Below are 18,550 nucleotides of genomic sequence, written 5' to 3' on the forward strand. Positions count from 1 at the left end.
ACAGGTTTTAGGGGTGAAAAGGAAAGTTTCCTTTATTTTGGATGCTGGCAACTGGGGCAGGGAGGGATGTTGGACATCTATCCAGAGGCTATCTCCCACCATCACTCACACTGGCAATCAATGGGGCAAGAGCTTTTATAGACAGAAAGAGGGCCCTACATGCAGAAACAGCACAGTAAGCTCTGACAGTCATCTTCAGATTGGTCATCAGTGGTCTGACCAGTATCATCTTGATTGTTTGAGGTACAGTTAATCTTCAGTTCCAGGGTTGGTGTGTTTCCATTTCTTTGAGGACAATTCTGGGAATTGTGGCAGCTCATGTCGTGGGTACAGTCTGGTCATCATGTAGTTAACTTCCTCACCTGGTGAGGGTTTCAGTATCTTTAAGACAGCTCACAGGACATGGCTCAGAATATTATCTATAGCCACTAAAGGCTTTCAACTACACTTAATGCTGCTGCTAAGTCACTTCAGTCGTGTCCGACTTTGTGCGACCCCATAGACAGCAGCCCACCAGGCTCCCCATCCCTGGGATTCTCCAGGCAAGAACACTGGAGTGGGTTGCCATTTCATTCTCCAATGCATGAAAGTGAAAAAATAAAGTGAAGTCGCTCAGTCGTGTCTGACTCCTAGCGACCCCATGGACTGCAGCCCACCAGGCTCCTCTGTCCATGGGCTTTTCCAGGCAAGAGTACTGGAGTGGGTACCATTGCCTTCTCCGAACACTTAATGAGCACACTGCTACTATTTGGTCTCCTCTGACTGTTTTCCTTTGTTTCTGTATGTTCTCATTTCTCTGATTAAACTTATGCTTTGACTAAAGTTTTCCACAGGCAAAAGGCAGGCAGAGGACATGGGTGGTGCAAGGGGAGGGGTGGTGCAAGGAACATAGGACCCCGCCCTGGTTCAAGAGCAGCCTATCTGAATCAGTGTTCCCTAGAGAAACAGAACCAATAGAGTACGGATGTGCATATAGATAGATATGGGCGTTCCGGGTGGTTCAGTAGTAAAGGATTCTCTTGCCAAAGAAGGAGACACAGGAGACTCAGGTTCAATCCCTGGGTCAGAAAGATTCCCTGGAGGAAGAAATAGCAACCCACTCTGGTATTTTTGCCAAAATAATTCCATGGACACAGGAGCCTGGTGGGCTATACAGTCCATAGGGTCGCAGAGTCAGACATGACTGAGCGACTGAGCATGCACGCACACACGCATAGATAGATATATAGATAGATATACTCATGCCTTTCTCCTTCCCACAAATTTACTCCTTCTGTGCTTACTGTCTCAGTGGCCCTGTTATTTACCCAGCTACCCAAGCCAGAAAACTGGGAGCCCTTCTAATGAGTCTACTTCCTCCTCCATACTCTCCAAATCCACTTTCCTGAAGTTCTGCTTCTTCTACTTTCTTTCCTTTCGGGCTGTCCCGGGTCTTTGTTGCAGCAAAGGGGCTTCTCTTCTAGTTGTGGCTCTCGGGCTTGGTTGCTCCAGGGCATGACGGACCTTAGTTCCCCAGTCAGGGACTGAACCTGCAACCCCTGCCTTGGAAGTCAGATGCTTAACCACTGGACCACCAGGGAAGGCCCCTGTTACCTTCTGAATAACTCTTGTGTTCATTCCTTCTCTCCAACTGCATCATCACTGTTCAAGTTCATGCCTTATCATCTTTAGCTGAGTTACCAACAATACAACTCTAACTTCCCTTCAACAGAACTTCAGCTTCAAACTACCCACTCCACTACTGACTGCATAAGTAACACAAATCAGACTGCTCTATTCCCTTGTACCTGTGGACAAACTATAAACTCCTTAGAATGCCATTCAAGTCCTGTCCTGTCAGGAGCTGGTGCTTGCCTCTGTGATCCAGTTTTAACACATCACTTCTCCCTACACACCCCTTACAATCTAAGAGTATTGAAATTACTTGTAATTCATCCAAACAAGTCATGATCTTTGTTTTCTCCTCGTGTCTTTGCCCGTGACAAGAATTCGTACTTTCACCTTGTAAAACTCATTTATTCTTTGTAAGACTCAGTGGTAAAGAATCCGCCTGCAACACAGGAGACCCAAGAGACGCAGGTTCAATCCCTCAGTCAGGAAGATCCCCCGGAGGAGGAAATGGCAGCTCACTTCAGTATTCATGCCTGGAAAATCCCACAGACAGGGGAGCTTGGCAAGCTACAGTCTACAAGGTTGCAAAGAATCAGATATGACTGAGCACGCACACATTATTTGTAAAACAGCTCAGTCATCATGTCATCTAAGAAGCCTTCCTTAATCTCCCCAAACTGGGTTAACAACTGAAGGGGTCCCATGGTTCGTGTATATATTTCTCATAGTACTTAACCCTCAAAGCTACCTTGTGACATATACGGCCCCCAAGTGAACTTTTCAATGGCCAGAACTTTGTCTTTCATCCTTGTATTCCCTGGCACAAAATAGGAGCTTCAGAAATGTTTGTTAAACTAAAATAATTTCTTTCCTTCTCCAGTCAACTTGTAATGTAGTTGCTAGTTTCCCCATCTAATTTTTTTCTTCTCCTTAAAGACATGCCAATAGCTTCTGGAGAATAAAGACAAGGGCTTTGAGCCAAGAGACAGAAAAAGAGACAGAAGAGGCACATGCCTTGTAACTATGTTGTGACTTCCCTGCTTGCTGGCCAGGCCACACCCCCCCCCCACAACAGTGGGCACATGATCCATGGTAGCTGTTGTAACACATCCCCCAGGGATGTACATGAATGTAACACAAATGGTAGAGGATGAAGCAGGAGGAAGGCCATTTGGACTCACTTGAAACACACCAAATAATGGGGTTCCCATAGGAAAGAGGGATTCTGTTACCTAAAGAAGTAATAAGTGAAAGAATTTGGGTAGATAAAAATTATAGCTACTATAACCTACTGTAAGGAAACAATATGTCTAGAATCCCCTTGTTCCCCTCTTGTCCACCTGGCAAACTGTCATGCTTCACAAACTACCCCAAAATTCATGACTCTGTAGAGTCTTTCCTGACATCCCATGACCAAAGTTGTTTCCCTTTTTAAGTTCCTATAGCTTCATGCTCAGTAGCAGGTATAATGAAGTTAGATAGGCCTGGATTCAGATTCTAGCTCTGACTCCTCATCTTTAAAATGGGGCTACCACTATCGACCTCAAAGGATTGTTTTGGGGATGTCAATATAGTGACTACATACACTGGGCACTCAGATAATGTTAATCTTGCTGCCTCCTCCTCCCCACCTTATGCTGTATTAAAATGAATTCTTTGAAGAATTAAGTTTTTACTTTTCTGTGTTGCAACCTAGGCAGAGCTTGGCATATTCTGGCCTCATGATAAATGATTGATAACAAATATGGAGAAGAGGATACTGTACTGATGGGAAAAAATAACTACCTGTAGTAAAGTTGGCTGTTAGCAGGACTTGGTCCTTTGGTAAACTACAAATTACCTGAGTATAAGTGCCACATTGTGTAAATCTCTGCATTATCCTTGCCATAACTTAACAAAACAGCTTTGCTGTTAAAAATTAAAAGACAGGAGATTGGATAGCCGCAGGATGGGTGAATTCGGGCAGCTCCTCCTCTCAAGAAGTCAGCCTTATAAAGTACATGGCCATACTGCCCTCTGGAGCCTGAAGATTTTTCTCAGAATATCACTGAAATAGATCTTCCTGTTAAGAGCTATACCCAGAACCGGGATGAAGCTTGTCCGTTTTCACATGTGAAATGCTCCGAGAAGCTCTTCTAAATTTCCCAAATAACAATTTATAAAAATAGGGAGACCCAGGAGTTAAAAACATGAACTTTTCCCATTGTTCTTTTTCAAACTTCTTTTTAAAAAGTAACCATGTGTATTGCTATGATAGTATAATTTATATTTATTAGGCAGTTGACAAAACAAAACAAAACAACATTTGGCAAAAGAATGCCAATTTATTCATTTTTGGACACATGAACACAAAATATCCCTGCAGGCCAAAAAAAAAATTTGCAAATTTAAACAACCATCATCTTATCTCAACATGGGGATATCACCCCTCCCTTAATAGTTTAAAAAGTACCTCGTATTGCTAGAGACATACATCCAGTCCAAATTTAATAAAAATACATTTTAAAACATTACAAGTCTAACAATATCGAAACAAAAATGACACCATTAGTCAAATGAACAAATGCAAACATTTTTTTCAGTCACTAGACATAGAAAGAGCATGAATATGTCAATAGCAAGGGATAAGAAAATGGTTAATCAATAACAAGATCTTCCTTTTAATTTTACAAGGAAAAAGTCCCTGGAGTTGAAGCAATATTGATACAATGCCCTCAGCCTCCACTTTCTTAAAATGAAAGCAGAGCTACCACCTTGCTATCGAGCAAGAAAATCTTACAGCACATCCACAGAGGGTCGCTAGGGCAGGGTGGAGAGGGTGGGCCCGATTAAACAGCGGATTACCTTTTCATACAGGTAGCTGAACCAGTTAGGTAAGCTCTGATATAGACTGGGCACCAGATCCTAAAACACAGACTGTATAGAATATGTCTGCTTGTAAATCGTCACCTTTGGAAGCAGCAAATAGAAATTATAGTACGAGTGAATATGTTCTGCCTGCCCAGACTGCTGGCTGTGTTAAGCCAGTGAGTTCACTTTGCAGCTAACCACCACAACAAAACATAATGGGTTCAACATTTGGATCTTCACCACTCTTTGAAGGTCCCTGTGCCTTCTCCCCAAATTGTTACTCTTTAGCATTGCTACATTTAAATCTTTCACACCACATGACAGTGCCTAAACAGGCGGCATTAAAAAAAAAACAACCAAACAGTCTAAACCTACTTCTAGAGAATGCACACTTCCCATTGATTGACACATGCATAATGATTCAGTCCCAAGGGTTTACTGTGTTCAAACTGTCAAGCCAAATTAAAACTATGCTTTCAGACCTGCATGCAAGAGTATTGCTGCAACTCTGATTCTGCAGTGATTACCTCTTACTCAGCCCTCAGCAAGTTTTTTCCCCAACAATCTCAGTTCTCTGTCCTTCCTTTTGTCTAAAACTATAGCATTGCACCCTTCAAGGTACTGTTTTCCTATAAAAATAGGCCTCCCGGCTTTTCCTCCACCACTACACTGATTTGCCCCAGTGTACTAGGACTGACTGAGGTCTTACAAACTATAGTTCAAGGTCGAGCATATAGCCCAAGAGCAGGCAGGCGAGTCAGGGCTTCCTGGCACTCTGCCTCGCTCCCTGCTTCATACATGCCAGGAGATGGTGAGAAGGGACGCTTCTTCTGTGCATTATTAACAAGCAAGTCCGAGGCACTCAAGTCCAGATGTGGTGCCCATCAGCCAGCCAGCCACCAAGAGTTCTTCACATCCTGGACTTCAGCAAGTCCTCCATCTCCTAAGAAAACTTTTGTTTTTCCTCCTCTTGGGTCAAGGGTAGCCAAGCTGAAGGATATTTTCTGTGCTCTCCCTGAACAAGTGTGAATAAAAAGCAGCAGCCAGCGCCTCACCAACGTGTCCTGATTTGTAGTGCCCAAGTGAGGTATTTGCAAAAAAGGAAAATCTTAAGAAATTAACATCTGCCATCTTCTTCACTCCTGCCCATGTTGTGCCTCAATTACAGAGCTTGCTTTCATCCCACTCTATGCAGAGAACAAGGACGTCTGCACTCGTATCTTAATGAGCTTTTAGGATTCGATATACATTATAAAACTCTCGGAGACCAGTCTCAGCAAACACTGGTGGCATCGCTGATCAACAGCACATGGAAATGTAAACTTTAATGTATTTACAAGCTTGTTTAAAAGACTGAAGGAAAACAGTGCTTTATATTGCTGGGGTTTTGAGAAGGCTAGTTTAAGAGATTTGGATCAGCTAATGAGTTCAAGCAACATCCTTCACTGTTAGATCCAGTGTTTCCCCCACCAGCAGTTTCCAGACAGAGGTGGCAAAAATGTTTTACCACACTGTATCTGTCTCCTCCCCCGGCACCTTCCTCAACCATATGGAAGGGCTCTGGACCTTTTATCCCTCCTTCCAGCTCTCACTCCCAAGGTTCCAGGACAGAGAATTACAAGTCAGTAAAAGGTGGGCTGGGAAACACTGCCTGGAACTATCAAGACTCTATGTAACTGTTGTCCATTCACAAAGTATTATCTATACTAAATACAAAATACATTTTCCCCCACATTGTAACTGATGCTTGCTTTAGATCAACTCCCTTTGTTTGAAGAAGAAAGGAATCCTGTCTCCCTGTGAACAGAATCCAAAATCTATTAAGAAAAATCGACCTTTTCTATGCAGTTTTAGTTTAATAAAAGGAAGGAAACCCCACCAAGTGTATTTCAGGTTGAAAGAGAAGCAAAACATTTGCGCTACAAGTAATTGTGAGTGACCTTGATTTCCAGGGAAAAAAAGTTTTAAATGCTGGTACATTTTTGCAAGTTGCAGCATCACTCAAGGTACCCTAAGGATTAGCAGAGCCTATCCAATAAGGAAGCATCCTGGTTCTAGCTTATTTTAAAACAAAGTGATAGGACACCAACTGTGACTATAAAACAGATTAAAAATAATTATTTAAAAAGGCATGGAAATATATGTCTTTTCTGACCAGCTTCAGAAATTGCCAAATTATGATCTATAAGAAACAGCTGATAAAAATCATACCGAAATCTCATCTAAAAAAGTACATTGTCAGGGGGAGGAAGAGGAGGGACTTTAAAAAATGTTTATTGCCAAAGATAAATTTCTATGAGAAAAGTTTAAAAATCATTTAGATCTAACAAACCACACAGCAGCATAAAATGGGCACTTTTGAGAACTCTGAAAAATACTAAAAGCTAATTTTTTTTTTCCAAAGAGGGGGAAAGATGAGTACTTTTGCCATGGCAGTGTTATCTGTCATCATGGCATGCATCACATCTGTCTGTGTTACACATTCACAAAAGTCAACCAAATAAGAGAACTGCCTGTCTGAATCTGCAGCCAAATATAGTGCAATTGCCTGGCAGCCTGTACTTGCACCAGCACCAGTCTGTAGAGATCAACAGAGAAAAGTAGTAAAAACTCATAAAATTCTGTAAAACTTACAAAAAAATTAATGTTCATTCAAGGCATTTACAGTGGCGAAGTCAGAAATCTCCATTAAAAAGCCTATGGACCCACACAATTAAATAGTTACACTGAACTAAAGTAGATTGTTTGGTTTTTCTCTCCCATTTATGCACACACCCCACTCAATGAATACAGAAAAAAGGAAAAAAAAATCTTCTCTGGTAAGACTAGAGGGATGCGGTGAACACCACAGCTAGCAAAATAGTCCATAGAAACCTTTCTCATAAAGTCCTTTAGAAAGTTCAGGCTGATCAGCCTTTGCATGATGAGGTAAAAATTCAGTCCAGTGCATCAGAAAAGATAATCTATGAGTATCTATTACTTTTAAAAAATGGCTCAATTTTGTTGATGCATCAGACAGTGCTGTGAAGTATAGATTCAGTGCAACTATTCCGAGTTGCTGGTAGAAGACCACCTGAAGTCAACTTGGCTCTCTCTAGAGGCAGTAGGCATTTGAAACATTTTGAGGCTGCGTGGGATAACAAACTGGTTGAGTTCTTTTTCTGAGATTCTCAGGCAAAATACATGGTGTGCTGGGTATCATGGTGGATTTGCACAGCTTTAGCCAAGGCCTGAGGATCTCGGCCATTGCTCTGTCCTGACACATGACTGCCTTCCGCACTGTAAAAAAAAGAAAGCAAAAAAAAAAAAAAAAAATAGTGTAACAAAAGACCACTTCAAACTTCAGGTTTCAAATAGCATGAATAGTACTGGATTTGAGATCTTGAGCTCAAACTGTGACTCCTTAAGTAATCTGTAATGTCTCTCTAAACATCAGTTTGCTCAATTGAAAAATACAACTTATTTAGACTGTTGCAATAATTAAATAGCATAGTGTCTGCAAAGACCCAGATCTTTATCAGTGCCTAAGCAGGGACTTCCCTGTCTTTTATGTCTGGTTAATGCCCACTTGTTCTTTAGTTTTCAGTTAAATGTCATTTCCCCCAAAGAAATCTTCCCTGACTCTGAAGTTCAGGTCAGAGCCACATGAACTATACTTTCATGAAATCCTCTACTTTTATTTCACTTAAAAGATCATTATTTGGATAATTATTTATTCCTCTACCAGGATAGAATCTCCAAGAAACTAGTAAATTTGTGTTTTACCATGAAATCCTTAGTGCCTGGCATATAACAGTGTCTCAATAACCATTTGATGAACCAGTGAATGTGCTGAGCACACTGCTGGAACATAACAGATACTCAGCAAATGATACTGTGCCACCAGCCTTTCTTGTCTTCCCCTTACTAGCTATAGGACCTTGGACAAGTAACAACCCCTCTGAACTTGATCTTTTAGGATAACAATAACTTCTGAACATACCTCTTAAGAGCACCATGTGATACAAAGGGCTTAGTAAATGGGAAATTATCATCCCTCCTGAGTTCTCTACTTAAATTATTATTACCCCCTATCATCTAGGCTCAAAATCTTGGTCATCTTTTACTTCATCCTCTTCTCTGTCACGCACATCCAACTGACTGTTAAATAATATCTATTTAATCCCATGACTAGCCTTTTACTTTGAACAAAGATAATCTTGCTCTAACATACTTTTCCAGCTTCATGCCTGCTATTCTCTATTCAAATGCTCCAGTCAAAGAAAACTTGCTACTGTCCAAACATGTCACTTGTCTTGTCTTCTTTGTGTCTGTTATTCCCTCTGCCTGGAAAATTCTTTTCTCTTCTTTATAAAGCCAAATCTTACCCATCCAGCTACGAAATCTCTAACAGACTTCCTCTGATGTTCAATTGCACTTTCATCTCTACTGCTTTGAGCTAATCGTCAGGTTTTATGTTTGCCTGTATTGTCTACCATACTGAAACATAAAATCCCAGGAGACATGTCTTCCTCAACTTACTGATTTTAGTACCTAGCACAGTGCTGGGGACACAGTGAATACCTAATAACTGTGTTGAATGAATACGTATATTACAGAATGAAAGGTACAAAGCCACAGCTGGGCATGTTCCATAATAGAGTACTTTCAACCGTACAGAAATAGACTCGCAGTGGAATGTCTACTATTTAGCAGCTGAATTCAGACTTGGGGAAGAGCCCAGAAACTGCTATACTTCACAGATGGTCATTTGAAAAGAAAAATTAATGGAGAGAACTTGTTTAGCTACTCAATAGTAGCTCAGTAACAGGTCAATATGTCTGATTCTTTTGAGATCTTTAGTTAGGGGTGAGAATGGTCTGGTACCCCACCTCTTCCCAACACAAACCCAGGTTCCTTCTAATGCATTCTCCAAGATTGTACTGAAAGTAAAGTGACCTGGTCAGGACCTCCCCCTTGCATGAACTGGAATCCACAGGCCTGTAATTGCTCTGACTGGAGCCAGGGCACTGGGCTGAATGTCTTGCGAGGCTGCTTAGTATTTGAGCAGAACTGAAATGTATTTGGCTCTAAAGGAAAACCACAGGCAGTTCCAAATAAGATTCCTTTTTAAGGGGGACAGACATACCATACAAGTGTGAACGAGCCTGGGCACTTTTTTGGACCAAAAGTCACAATATCAGCTTTTTGGACCAAAAGTCGTAACATGTAATTTTATTTGCTCCATGAAATGTAGACCCTAAAAGGAAGTTTAGCTCTTCCTAAAAGTTTTCAATGGAAGCTCATTTTTAAAAAGAAACATACTGCCAACACAAACAGAAAGATTTTATTTGCCTGAGAAACTTGCCTGTCATGATCCTTATCCACCAGATGATACCTTGCCCTGAAGGCTACGAGCCGGGCATAATAGGCAGGGGCTGGAATAGAGACTGAGCGTGTGCACCGCACATAGGTGTGACAAAGCTGGTAAGTCAACAACTGGAGCTCATCTGCGGTGAAGCAGTTGTCATCCCACAAGACCTGGTAATGTGAAGGACGGCTGGTTCCCTGGAGAAAGAATTGTATGATTACTGTCTCTGACATGGGTGTACTACCTGAGAGGAGAATGGAAACCTACCTAAATTCAGAAATAGTCCTGCCTAGCACACCTACAAGGAGATACTCAGACCAAGAGGTAACAGTTTTAGGACACAAGTATTAACAAAGTTATGTACAGTGTTTAATGACAAGTCTACTTAAGCTAGTTCCTGAATTTTCAAACACCTCCCTATCAAGACAAGTATCTGGACCAGCTTCCAAATTACCTGAATTCCCGCATGACTACAGAGGTAAAAGTCAAACTCGGATGGATGTGTGATGGTGCTATCCACAGTAGTGCCTGCTGGTACATTGCCACTTTTCCCTACCTACCAAAAAAAAAGGGTATAATTAGTCATCAAAGAGCTAAGTTGGGTTCAGGCCATTAGTAACAAGTAAGTAAACTGCTCTTAAGTGAACTCTTGAAAATCAGTTTAATTCAAGATGTTGAATTTTCTGTAAATTTCCCTTGGCCCAACTATTTCATCCTTAAATATTTTCACAAACAAATATACTCCATGGTTTCACTAAGGGAATCCAGACTGAATTATTCTACCTGTGGCTTTGGGCTGCATTATTGTCATCAATTTTTTAGATGACACACTGGTATGTTCACAGAGGGGAAAAAAAGACATTTAAGATGGACAAGTTACCTGAGGGAAAAAAATCAGTTTTATTCTTTATTTGGAGTTAAAAAAAAAAAAAGTCAACTTCCAGTAAAAGTTAAGATGAAGGAATCTTCGAACTGGTTCACCAGGTTCAACAAAACTAATACTTGTACAGGATCAATAAAAGAATTCACTGGCACATGCATTATCAGGAGGAGTGTACTGAAATGAGAATTAGGAAAACCAAAGTTTCAGTTCTAAGCCCTTCCTTGCAACTACATGCATTGAACAAAGCATAGTATCTTTGGGCCTCAATCTAACCATCCACAAAATTAGGTGATGATTGCTTACATTTTAAAAATTCTCAAGTTCTTCTATAATCAAACTCTAAAATCAAACTTCCAGAAAAGCAGAAATAAGAAAAATCTTGCTATTTGGTCAATTTCCAACCACTTCTGCTGTACAGAAAGATTCCATATAGGAAGTATATTTAGCATGTTGGCACAAATTTGATGGGAATTTATTTGACTCCATTTTAACTATCGTTCACTTCAGTTGAGTATCATATGCTATTCATACAATAAAATACATGAGTATAGAAAAGTCTCATTCCATCAAATTCATATGTGACCTTGGGTACCTATCTAGACAAGAGGAAATGTAACTGAGTTGTAATCATTCTAGTATCCTTCCCCAAACTGTATGCTTTAGGAATGTTAGTTCTGCAGGATGAGTTTAGGTGTTTTATGGTCAAATAAATTTGAGGGACACTGGTTTAAACCAAAGTTAAAAGGCCTTTCTATTGCATGACTTCTCAGAATCTTTATCTAGTCATGCATAACCTTCAAGAGGGAGAAGGAGTATACAGCACTTCCTGAACTTATTTGACCATAGAATCCCCTTTTTAAAAATCTCTTGGAATCTACAGATGAGAACCTAAAGAGGTGCTGCTCTGGGGGAAAAGGGTCCCGTCATGTTCATTTTAATAATTATTGCTTGAGCACCATGTGCAAGGCTCTGCAGCAGATGCTGGGGATGAAGACAGAGGCACAGAGAGAACTAATAACCCTGCCCTCCTACTCTTCATCAAAGTCATATGCAACGGACAGCAACGCAATGTAGTAAGGGCCTTACGGAAGGCAGTGGGAAAAGTTGGTAAGAGGAAACAGTTGAGCCATGCTTTATAGCAGTGATCCCCAACCTTTCTGGAGCCCAGGTAGTTTCGTGGAAGACAATTTTTCCACAGACTAGGGGGAGGAGGAAGACAGTTCATGCAGTTGTGTGAGCAATGGGGAGTGATGGGGAGTGGCCGATGGAGCTTCACTTGCTTGCCCACTGCTCATCTGCTATACAGCCCAGTTTCTAACAGGCCTTGGACTGGTACTGGTCTGTGGTCCATGGGTTGGGGACCCCTGCCTTATAGGATACATAGAGGTTGAATGGAGAGGGGACGGAATGGAAATGAAGACATTCCAATATCCTTTAAAGTCAGGAATGGATGAACAAACTGTGATTCATCTGTATCACAAATTACTACCCACCAATAAAAAGGAACAAGCTATTGATACATATAAAAACTTGGTTGAATCTCAAATGCACCATGCTAAGTAAAAGAAGCCAGACCAAAGGCTATGACTTCTTTTCATATGACGTCCTGAGAAAGACAAAACTCGAGGGACAGAATATATATCAGTGGTTGTCAGCAGCTATAGGTGAGGGAAAAGGTTAACTACAAACGGCACAAGACAAGTGTGTACGATGGAATCATTTTCATATTAGGGTGTAGTTATACAACTATATGCATTTGTCAAAACTTGTACAACAGCACAATAAAAATGGTGTGTCTACATTATATCTTATTATAAAAACGAGGGGGGAAAAAGGTGGGATGGATGTGGTCATTCCAGGGATAAAAATATACAATATACATAGGAAATGGAAATAATCACATCAGTAATAGAAGGTGTATGAGTACATGTTGAAAAAGCAAACTGAAATATTATGCTTTGGCTACCTCGGGAAGACACTGAACACCATAAGAAAGCATTTCGTACCCTCAAGCATAGGCAATGGGGGAAAACACAAAGACTTTTGAGCAGTGGAGTGGCAGGATAAGATCTGTATTTTTAAAACCTAGCCCTGACAGCAGGTGGAGGATGCATCTGTGAAAAAGGAATGGAAAAAAGGAGACCTCTATGAGTCTTCTGCAATCCTAACGAGTTCTGCCTAGGGCAGATGGGACACACAAGAGAAGAGCTGAGACAAGAGATTTCAGGACAGAGCACAGAAGACTGTTTGACCAACTGAACACAGGAAGGGAGGAGGGGAATAGAGGAGAAGAATTTAAAGACAACTCTTAAGAATTGTCTAGCTTGGCTAACTAACACAGTGATACCAAGCAACAGAAGAACAGAGAATCAGGGGAGGAATACCTTTTGGATGAGGAGAATCCTATTGTTTTGGATTATCCTAAAACAATCAGGAAAGGGTTCATATGTGTTTTGCTTGAAACGCCTGTGGTAGATTGGATCACTGGGGCCAAATATTCTAGAGACCCTCTGGTGGGGGTGGGGGGGGCTAGGAGGTGGGGGTACATTATACATCCCTACCCAATTAACTCACAAGTGGCCACGTAACTTCCTTTGACTGATAAAATGTGGTCTGAGATGCGCCACTTCTAGGAAGAAGCTTTAAGAGCCAGAATATGGCTTGACATGTATCTTTTTTCTCCTCTGCTACAATGACTGGCCAAGTTCCAGACAGATGCTTCTCCATCATCCTAGGTTCCAAAGGGAGCACAGCGAGGTCACAGCTGCAGGAGGGCCACAATGAATGTGTAATGTGAGCAAGAAATAAATCTTTGTAAGCCACTGAGACTTTGGAGTCTTTTGTCACCAAAGCACAGCCTCGCCTATTTTGACTGACACAATGCCTACAGAGCATCTAAGTAAACCGACAGACAATTAGAAGTACAGATCAGGAGCTGCACAGAAAATCTGGGGCTGGAAATACAGACTTGGTAATCAATAAGCAAATCAGTGAAGCCAGAAAAGTAGGTGAGACTAAAGACAGTTGAAATTCAGAAGAGAGAGATATGAAATTCCAGGAAGCATTAGTGTTTAATGGAGAGAGGAAGAAGAAGAGTCAAAGAAAGCCTAATTATAGAGGTGGGTAGTGAACCTGAAAAATCACATTGCTAAGTCCAAAGAAGGCAACCATCCGTAAGTGCTGCAAAGAGGTCAGTGTGGGAATTCGACAAGCCGTCACTGGATTCAAAATGAGCCAGTCATTGAGAGACAACCTTGGTGGAGTCAAAGAAGTCAAAGTTAGGCAACAGAGAACTGAAACATTACGTGAGAAGGTACAGAAAGAAAGTCAAGTCTTTTCTTCTTATAAGTTTGGTCATTAAAGAGCCGAAAGGAAAAAAATGGCAGGTAGACTGAGAGAGAAGGGAAGTTTTAGAGAAGTCTGAGGAAAAGTTAAGAAACTTTAGAGGATGAGGAGAAGGAGCCAATGGAATGGGGAAAATTGAAATTCTGAAAAATAATGGATAATTAATGAAGTGAGGCTCTGGAGAAGGCAGAAAGGATTAAAACCAAAAGCACAGGCTGGAGTGGGGAAGCGTAAGTGGGAGCGGTTAGCGTCCAAGATTCAAGGAACAGGGTAAGAAAACACAAGATATAGCTAAATTTGAAAGCAGAGGAGAGGAAGCTGAGAAAATTCATGCCTTCACAATTTTGTTTTCTGGAGGAAACAGAAGGTTGCTCTATTGCTGGCAATGTAAGTTGTTGGCAATGAAGGTGTCATGGTTAGGGTTGGGGACTTGAGAAGAGTATAAAGGATTGGAACAGATGCTACGGAGAATAGGAAAAACGAAAAAAAAAAATTGCGGCATCAAAGGCCTGGCTGAGATTTGCTATCAAGAACTTGTAACATGGTTCATTACTGAATAAATGACTTTTTTCCTCAGCAACTTCAACCAGCCTAAGAGTAGAAGCAAAGGAAACAGGCAAGTGCATTAATTCAGAGTTGGGGACTGGCAAGAGGCATATTTAGAGAACTGAAGATGTTGGTAAGTGTTAGGGGTGTAAAGTGGACCAAGGATTGGGACTGTCAATCTTCAAAGGTCAGGAGTAACACCGGATGGTCAAAAATAAAGCTATGAGATCGGGATTTTAGAAACATAATCCAGGTCTTAAGTTGCAGGAATAGCAAGTTGACAGAGGAATGGAGAGTGACTATGCATTCCCTCCTAAGGAGGGGATGGTAGGATACTTTGTGCCTAGAGCTCAGGCAAGAGTTCAGAGAAGGTGAATTAGCAGAATCTAAGAAGTACTACCAAGTCAGAGTCTGGGCAATTTGGAAGACAGTATTTTGAATCTGTGCTGATTGATGAACCTATGGCCAAAGCATAAAACCTTAGTTCTCTAATGATTCAGAAAATGAGAAGAAACAGCTCAGTTTTGGATCAGAGACAAAAACTAAGCAAGCACTAGAAAACAGTGAGGGTCACCCACAAGACCACAAGATTGGGCAATGGACAGAACTGGTCTCTCTGGGAGCCAGTCAGAGGGGACCTGAAAAAGATAAAGTAATGTCACAGAAAAGACCATAGAATTAAAGTCATTCAACACTATGTGCCTATAATTTACCTAGCTTGCATTAATATCAGATTATAAATAGGTTACACAAAATGTTTTTTTTTAATCAAATGCTGGCAATTGTATCCAAAATTAACATTTATTTACTAATTTAACCCTTAACAACCATGGAAGCTAGGTATTGTATTTACCACACTTTATAGTTAGAACCATTAAGCTTAGAGAACTTAACTTGCCCATGATTAGTAAGTATGACATCATAAGTATTCAAAGTGCATACCCTAAAAATCCTCTGCACTGATATAAAATTATTTGGAAAAGAAATGCTTCTTTATACCCTAGACCCATGCCTTAGACATTGATAACAAAAAGTAGCAAATGGCAATAAAGTCCAAATAAATAACCCCTCTCTTTGGAGCTTGTCTATATCACCATAGTGTACCTGGCAAGCTTTTTATTTCCCCCTCTAAAAACTCTAGAAACCAGTATTGCTGTCACGTAACAGAAATATTCAGTCTTGAAACCTATATCATTCAGAATTGCTCATCTAAGCTCAACTGGAGTTAGTATGTTTACTAAATTATTATTAGGCACTTCTGCTTTTAGAAAAAAATTGCATGTATGCCTGCTCAAAACCACATTCACTTGCATCAGATAATAAAGCTTATCCTATGTGTTCTTACCCTTTCTGTTTTATCTGCACAGAAGAGTCGTGTGTGATGTCTTTTCTGCACCACAATATAGGTTATTCCTGGCCGGTAATCTTCTTCCAAGCTAATACATGCCTTTCGAATTGCTATTAGTTCTGGCCAAGCTACCTAGGAGTTAGAAATGGAATGACGTTTAATTGAGAACTTGCCTATCTCTTAGGTATCTCTCAGATCTGATTTACCCAGAGTGGTAGATTGGAGGAAGTTCCATTAGACACTGAGAAGCCCCAGAGGGAACTTTCCTGGTGGCCCAGTGGTTCAGACTCCATGCTTCCAATGCAGGGGGCATGGGTTTCATCCCTGGTCAGGGAACTAAGATCCCAGATGCCACATGGTGTGACCAAAAAAGAAAAAAAAAATGTAGATGCCCCAGAGGGAAGCTATAGGATAATGAGATTACCTGTTTCATCTGTCCCTCGGATACGCCTCCACGGTAATAGATGATCCGAGTGGGTTTGAAGCGTGTGGATTTGTAGAACTGGATCAGCAGCTCTCGAACCATGTTGGTAAGATCCTGGATTACCTCCTGACTATAGAGGAGCTCCTGGGAGATCTCCTGGCGGGAGGTCTGCACGCGAACGGTGGCACAGTACCGGCTGGGGTGGCCATCCATACTGCCAACCACAGCCGCGATGGATGGCTTCTTCCCATCGCCTGCTGGGGGGTGTGTGACATCTGCTCCCAGGAAGATGACAGGTTGCTGGAACACTGAGGGCCTGATCAGATTTAAGGAGACATTGCCACTCAGACATATGGATGAAAATGCTTTCATTTAGCAAGCTCACCAGATACAATCACAGACACAATCTTGCAAGAGAGAATAAAGGTGTGCCCACTGGGAGAGACTTCTAAAGCCCACTGAGTGCCTACCACCCAGTATCATGAATCTGAATTGACTAAAGAAGCCAACATGGTTCTCCTGCAATAGCAGGAAGGAAAGAGTCAAGTGAAAGTGGAAGTTGCTCAGTCATGTCCAACTCTTTGCGACCCCATGGATAGTCCATGGAATTCTCCAGGTCAGAATACTGGAGTGGGTAGCCATTCCCTTCTCCAGGGGATCTTCCCAACCCAGGGATAGAACCCAGGTCTCCTGCATTGCAGGTGGATTCTTTACCAGCTGAACCACCAGGGAAGCCCAACATGGTTCTTCTGCAATAGCAGGAAGGAAAGAGTCAAGAAAAGAACCTAACTCAAATTTAACAAAATCTCTATGTGTAAAGGGGAAACTTGGGTTTCCCTCATAGCTCAGTCAGTAATGAATTTGCCTGCAATGCAGGACATCCAGGTTCGATTCCTGGTTGGGAAGATCCCCTGGAGAAGGAAATGGCAACCCACTCCAGTATTCTTGCCTGGAGAATCCCCTGGGCAGAGGAGCCTGGCAGGCTACAGTCCACGGGGTTGCAAGAGTCAGACACAACCTGGCGACTAAACCACCACCAAAGGAAAAACTTTCTCAGAACAGTCTCTCTTAGAATCCTGGGATTTCTACAGTGGATGCTGAACTGCAGGATGCACATGAAACCAGGACCAAACCCCAAGACGCGAGACTTAAGGAAGAGAACAAAGCTCGTCTCCGTTCCTATTCTGTGTTTCTCCATAGTGTTTATCACTTTGACCACGTAATTTACATTTATTTTACTTATTGTGTATACACACACACACATGTCGGGCCAGGCCCGCCAGGCTCCTGTGAGCCATCAGGGAAGTCTAGTGGTACTGTCAGGGGTTATCTACTGAGAGGGGCCACAAGGAAACCTGATGAAGAGCTGGACATGTTCTATATTTAACCTGGGTGGTGGTTACATGAGTGCGTATGTGTATCAGAAAAAGTAACCAAGGGGTATATTTGAGATCTGTTTTAGTGTAAATCATGTAAGTTAGATTTTAAAAAACAAATGGAAAACACAGAGTTCAGAATCTTACCTTTGATGAGGTACAAGCACGTTGTTAATTCCTCCAAGCTTTGCGTTTATCTTCAGGCAAAGGTTGGAAAGGGTTTGAGGTGAGGTCTTCACTACATTTTTTACCTGGACACATTGTGTAGCCATTCCTAGGAGTGTGTCTCCAACACGCTTCACCTCCGCTATAAAAATAAGTTTATTAATTCATTGTAAATGTTGCTATATTCTCCAAAATCCTAGAAGTAAAGGGGGAAACTCCTACATATTAACTTCCACAGAGTGCCTACCATATATTGTACATTGTGCTACCAGCTTTTCACATGTGGTCATTTTATCTGCTAAACCCCGAGGGCAATTCTTTTTTTTGGATAAGTCCTCTCCCTTCCCTTCTCTCCTGCAGGCCTGGAAGCCGGCCCACTTCCTCTGTTCCACCATGCTGCCTGCCACCACTCACTCAAAAGTCTGTTGAGGTTCCTTTTCTCACAGGACTGGTCTGGGCGAAGAAATTTATCTCCCCAGCTCCCCCTCCTTAGTACACACACCAGCCCTTTGAATTTTAAGGGATTCTTTTCCTTCCTCCACCCCCCTCCCTGCTCTAAACAGGACAGAAAAAGAGAAGCTAACAAAAGATACAAATATACAGAGAGCTGAAGACATTTTATAAAGTTCAAATTGCTGGTCTATGTAGTCTC

General features: G+C 41.6%; 1 protein-coding gene across 5 annotated transcripts in view; it reads right to left on the bottom strand.

Moving 5' to 3' along the window:
• Nucleotides 1-3,915: 3,915 nt before the first annotated feature.
• The window catches only part of LOC133244857 (protein argonaute-4), a 38,002-nt gene continuing 23,367 nt past the window's right edge, over nt 3,916-18,550 (bottom strand). For 3 of the 5 annotated variants that reach the window (XM_061412543.1, XM_061412542.1, XM_061412541.1), the window contains 6 exons: nt 17,881-18,040; nt 16,358-16,673; nt 15,931-16,065; nt 10,266-10,367; nt 9,809-10,008; nt 3,916-7,740 (listed from right to left, as the gene is read on the bottom strand). In XM_061412543.1, coding sequence (XP_061268527.1) covers nt 7,632-7,740; nt 9,809-10,008; nt 10,266-10,367; nt 15,931-16,065; nt 16,358-16,673; nt 17,881-18,040 — 1,022 coding nt within the window. In that variant the 3' untranslated portion in view covers nt 3,916-7,631. Of the gene's footprint in view, nt 7,741-9,808; nt 10,009-10,265; nt 10,368-10,732; nt 10,869-15,930; nt 16,066-16,357; nt 16,674-17,880; nt 18,041-18,550 lie in introns of those variants that run through there. The other 2 variants (XM_061412544.1, XM_061412545.1) reach the window with 2 other exon arrangements.

Source organism: Bos javanicus, chromosome 3 (genome assembly GCF_032452875.1).
Source record: "Bos javanicus breed banteng chromosome 3, ARS-OSU_banteng_1.0, whole genome shotgun sequence".
NCBI classification, from domain to species: Eukaryota; Metazoa; Chordata; class Mammalia; order Artiodactyla; family Bovidae; genus Bos; species Bos javanicus.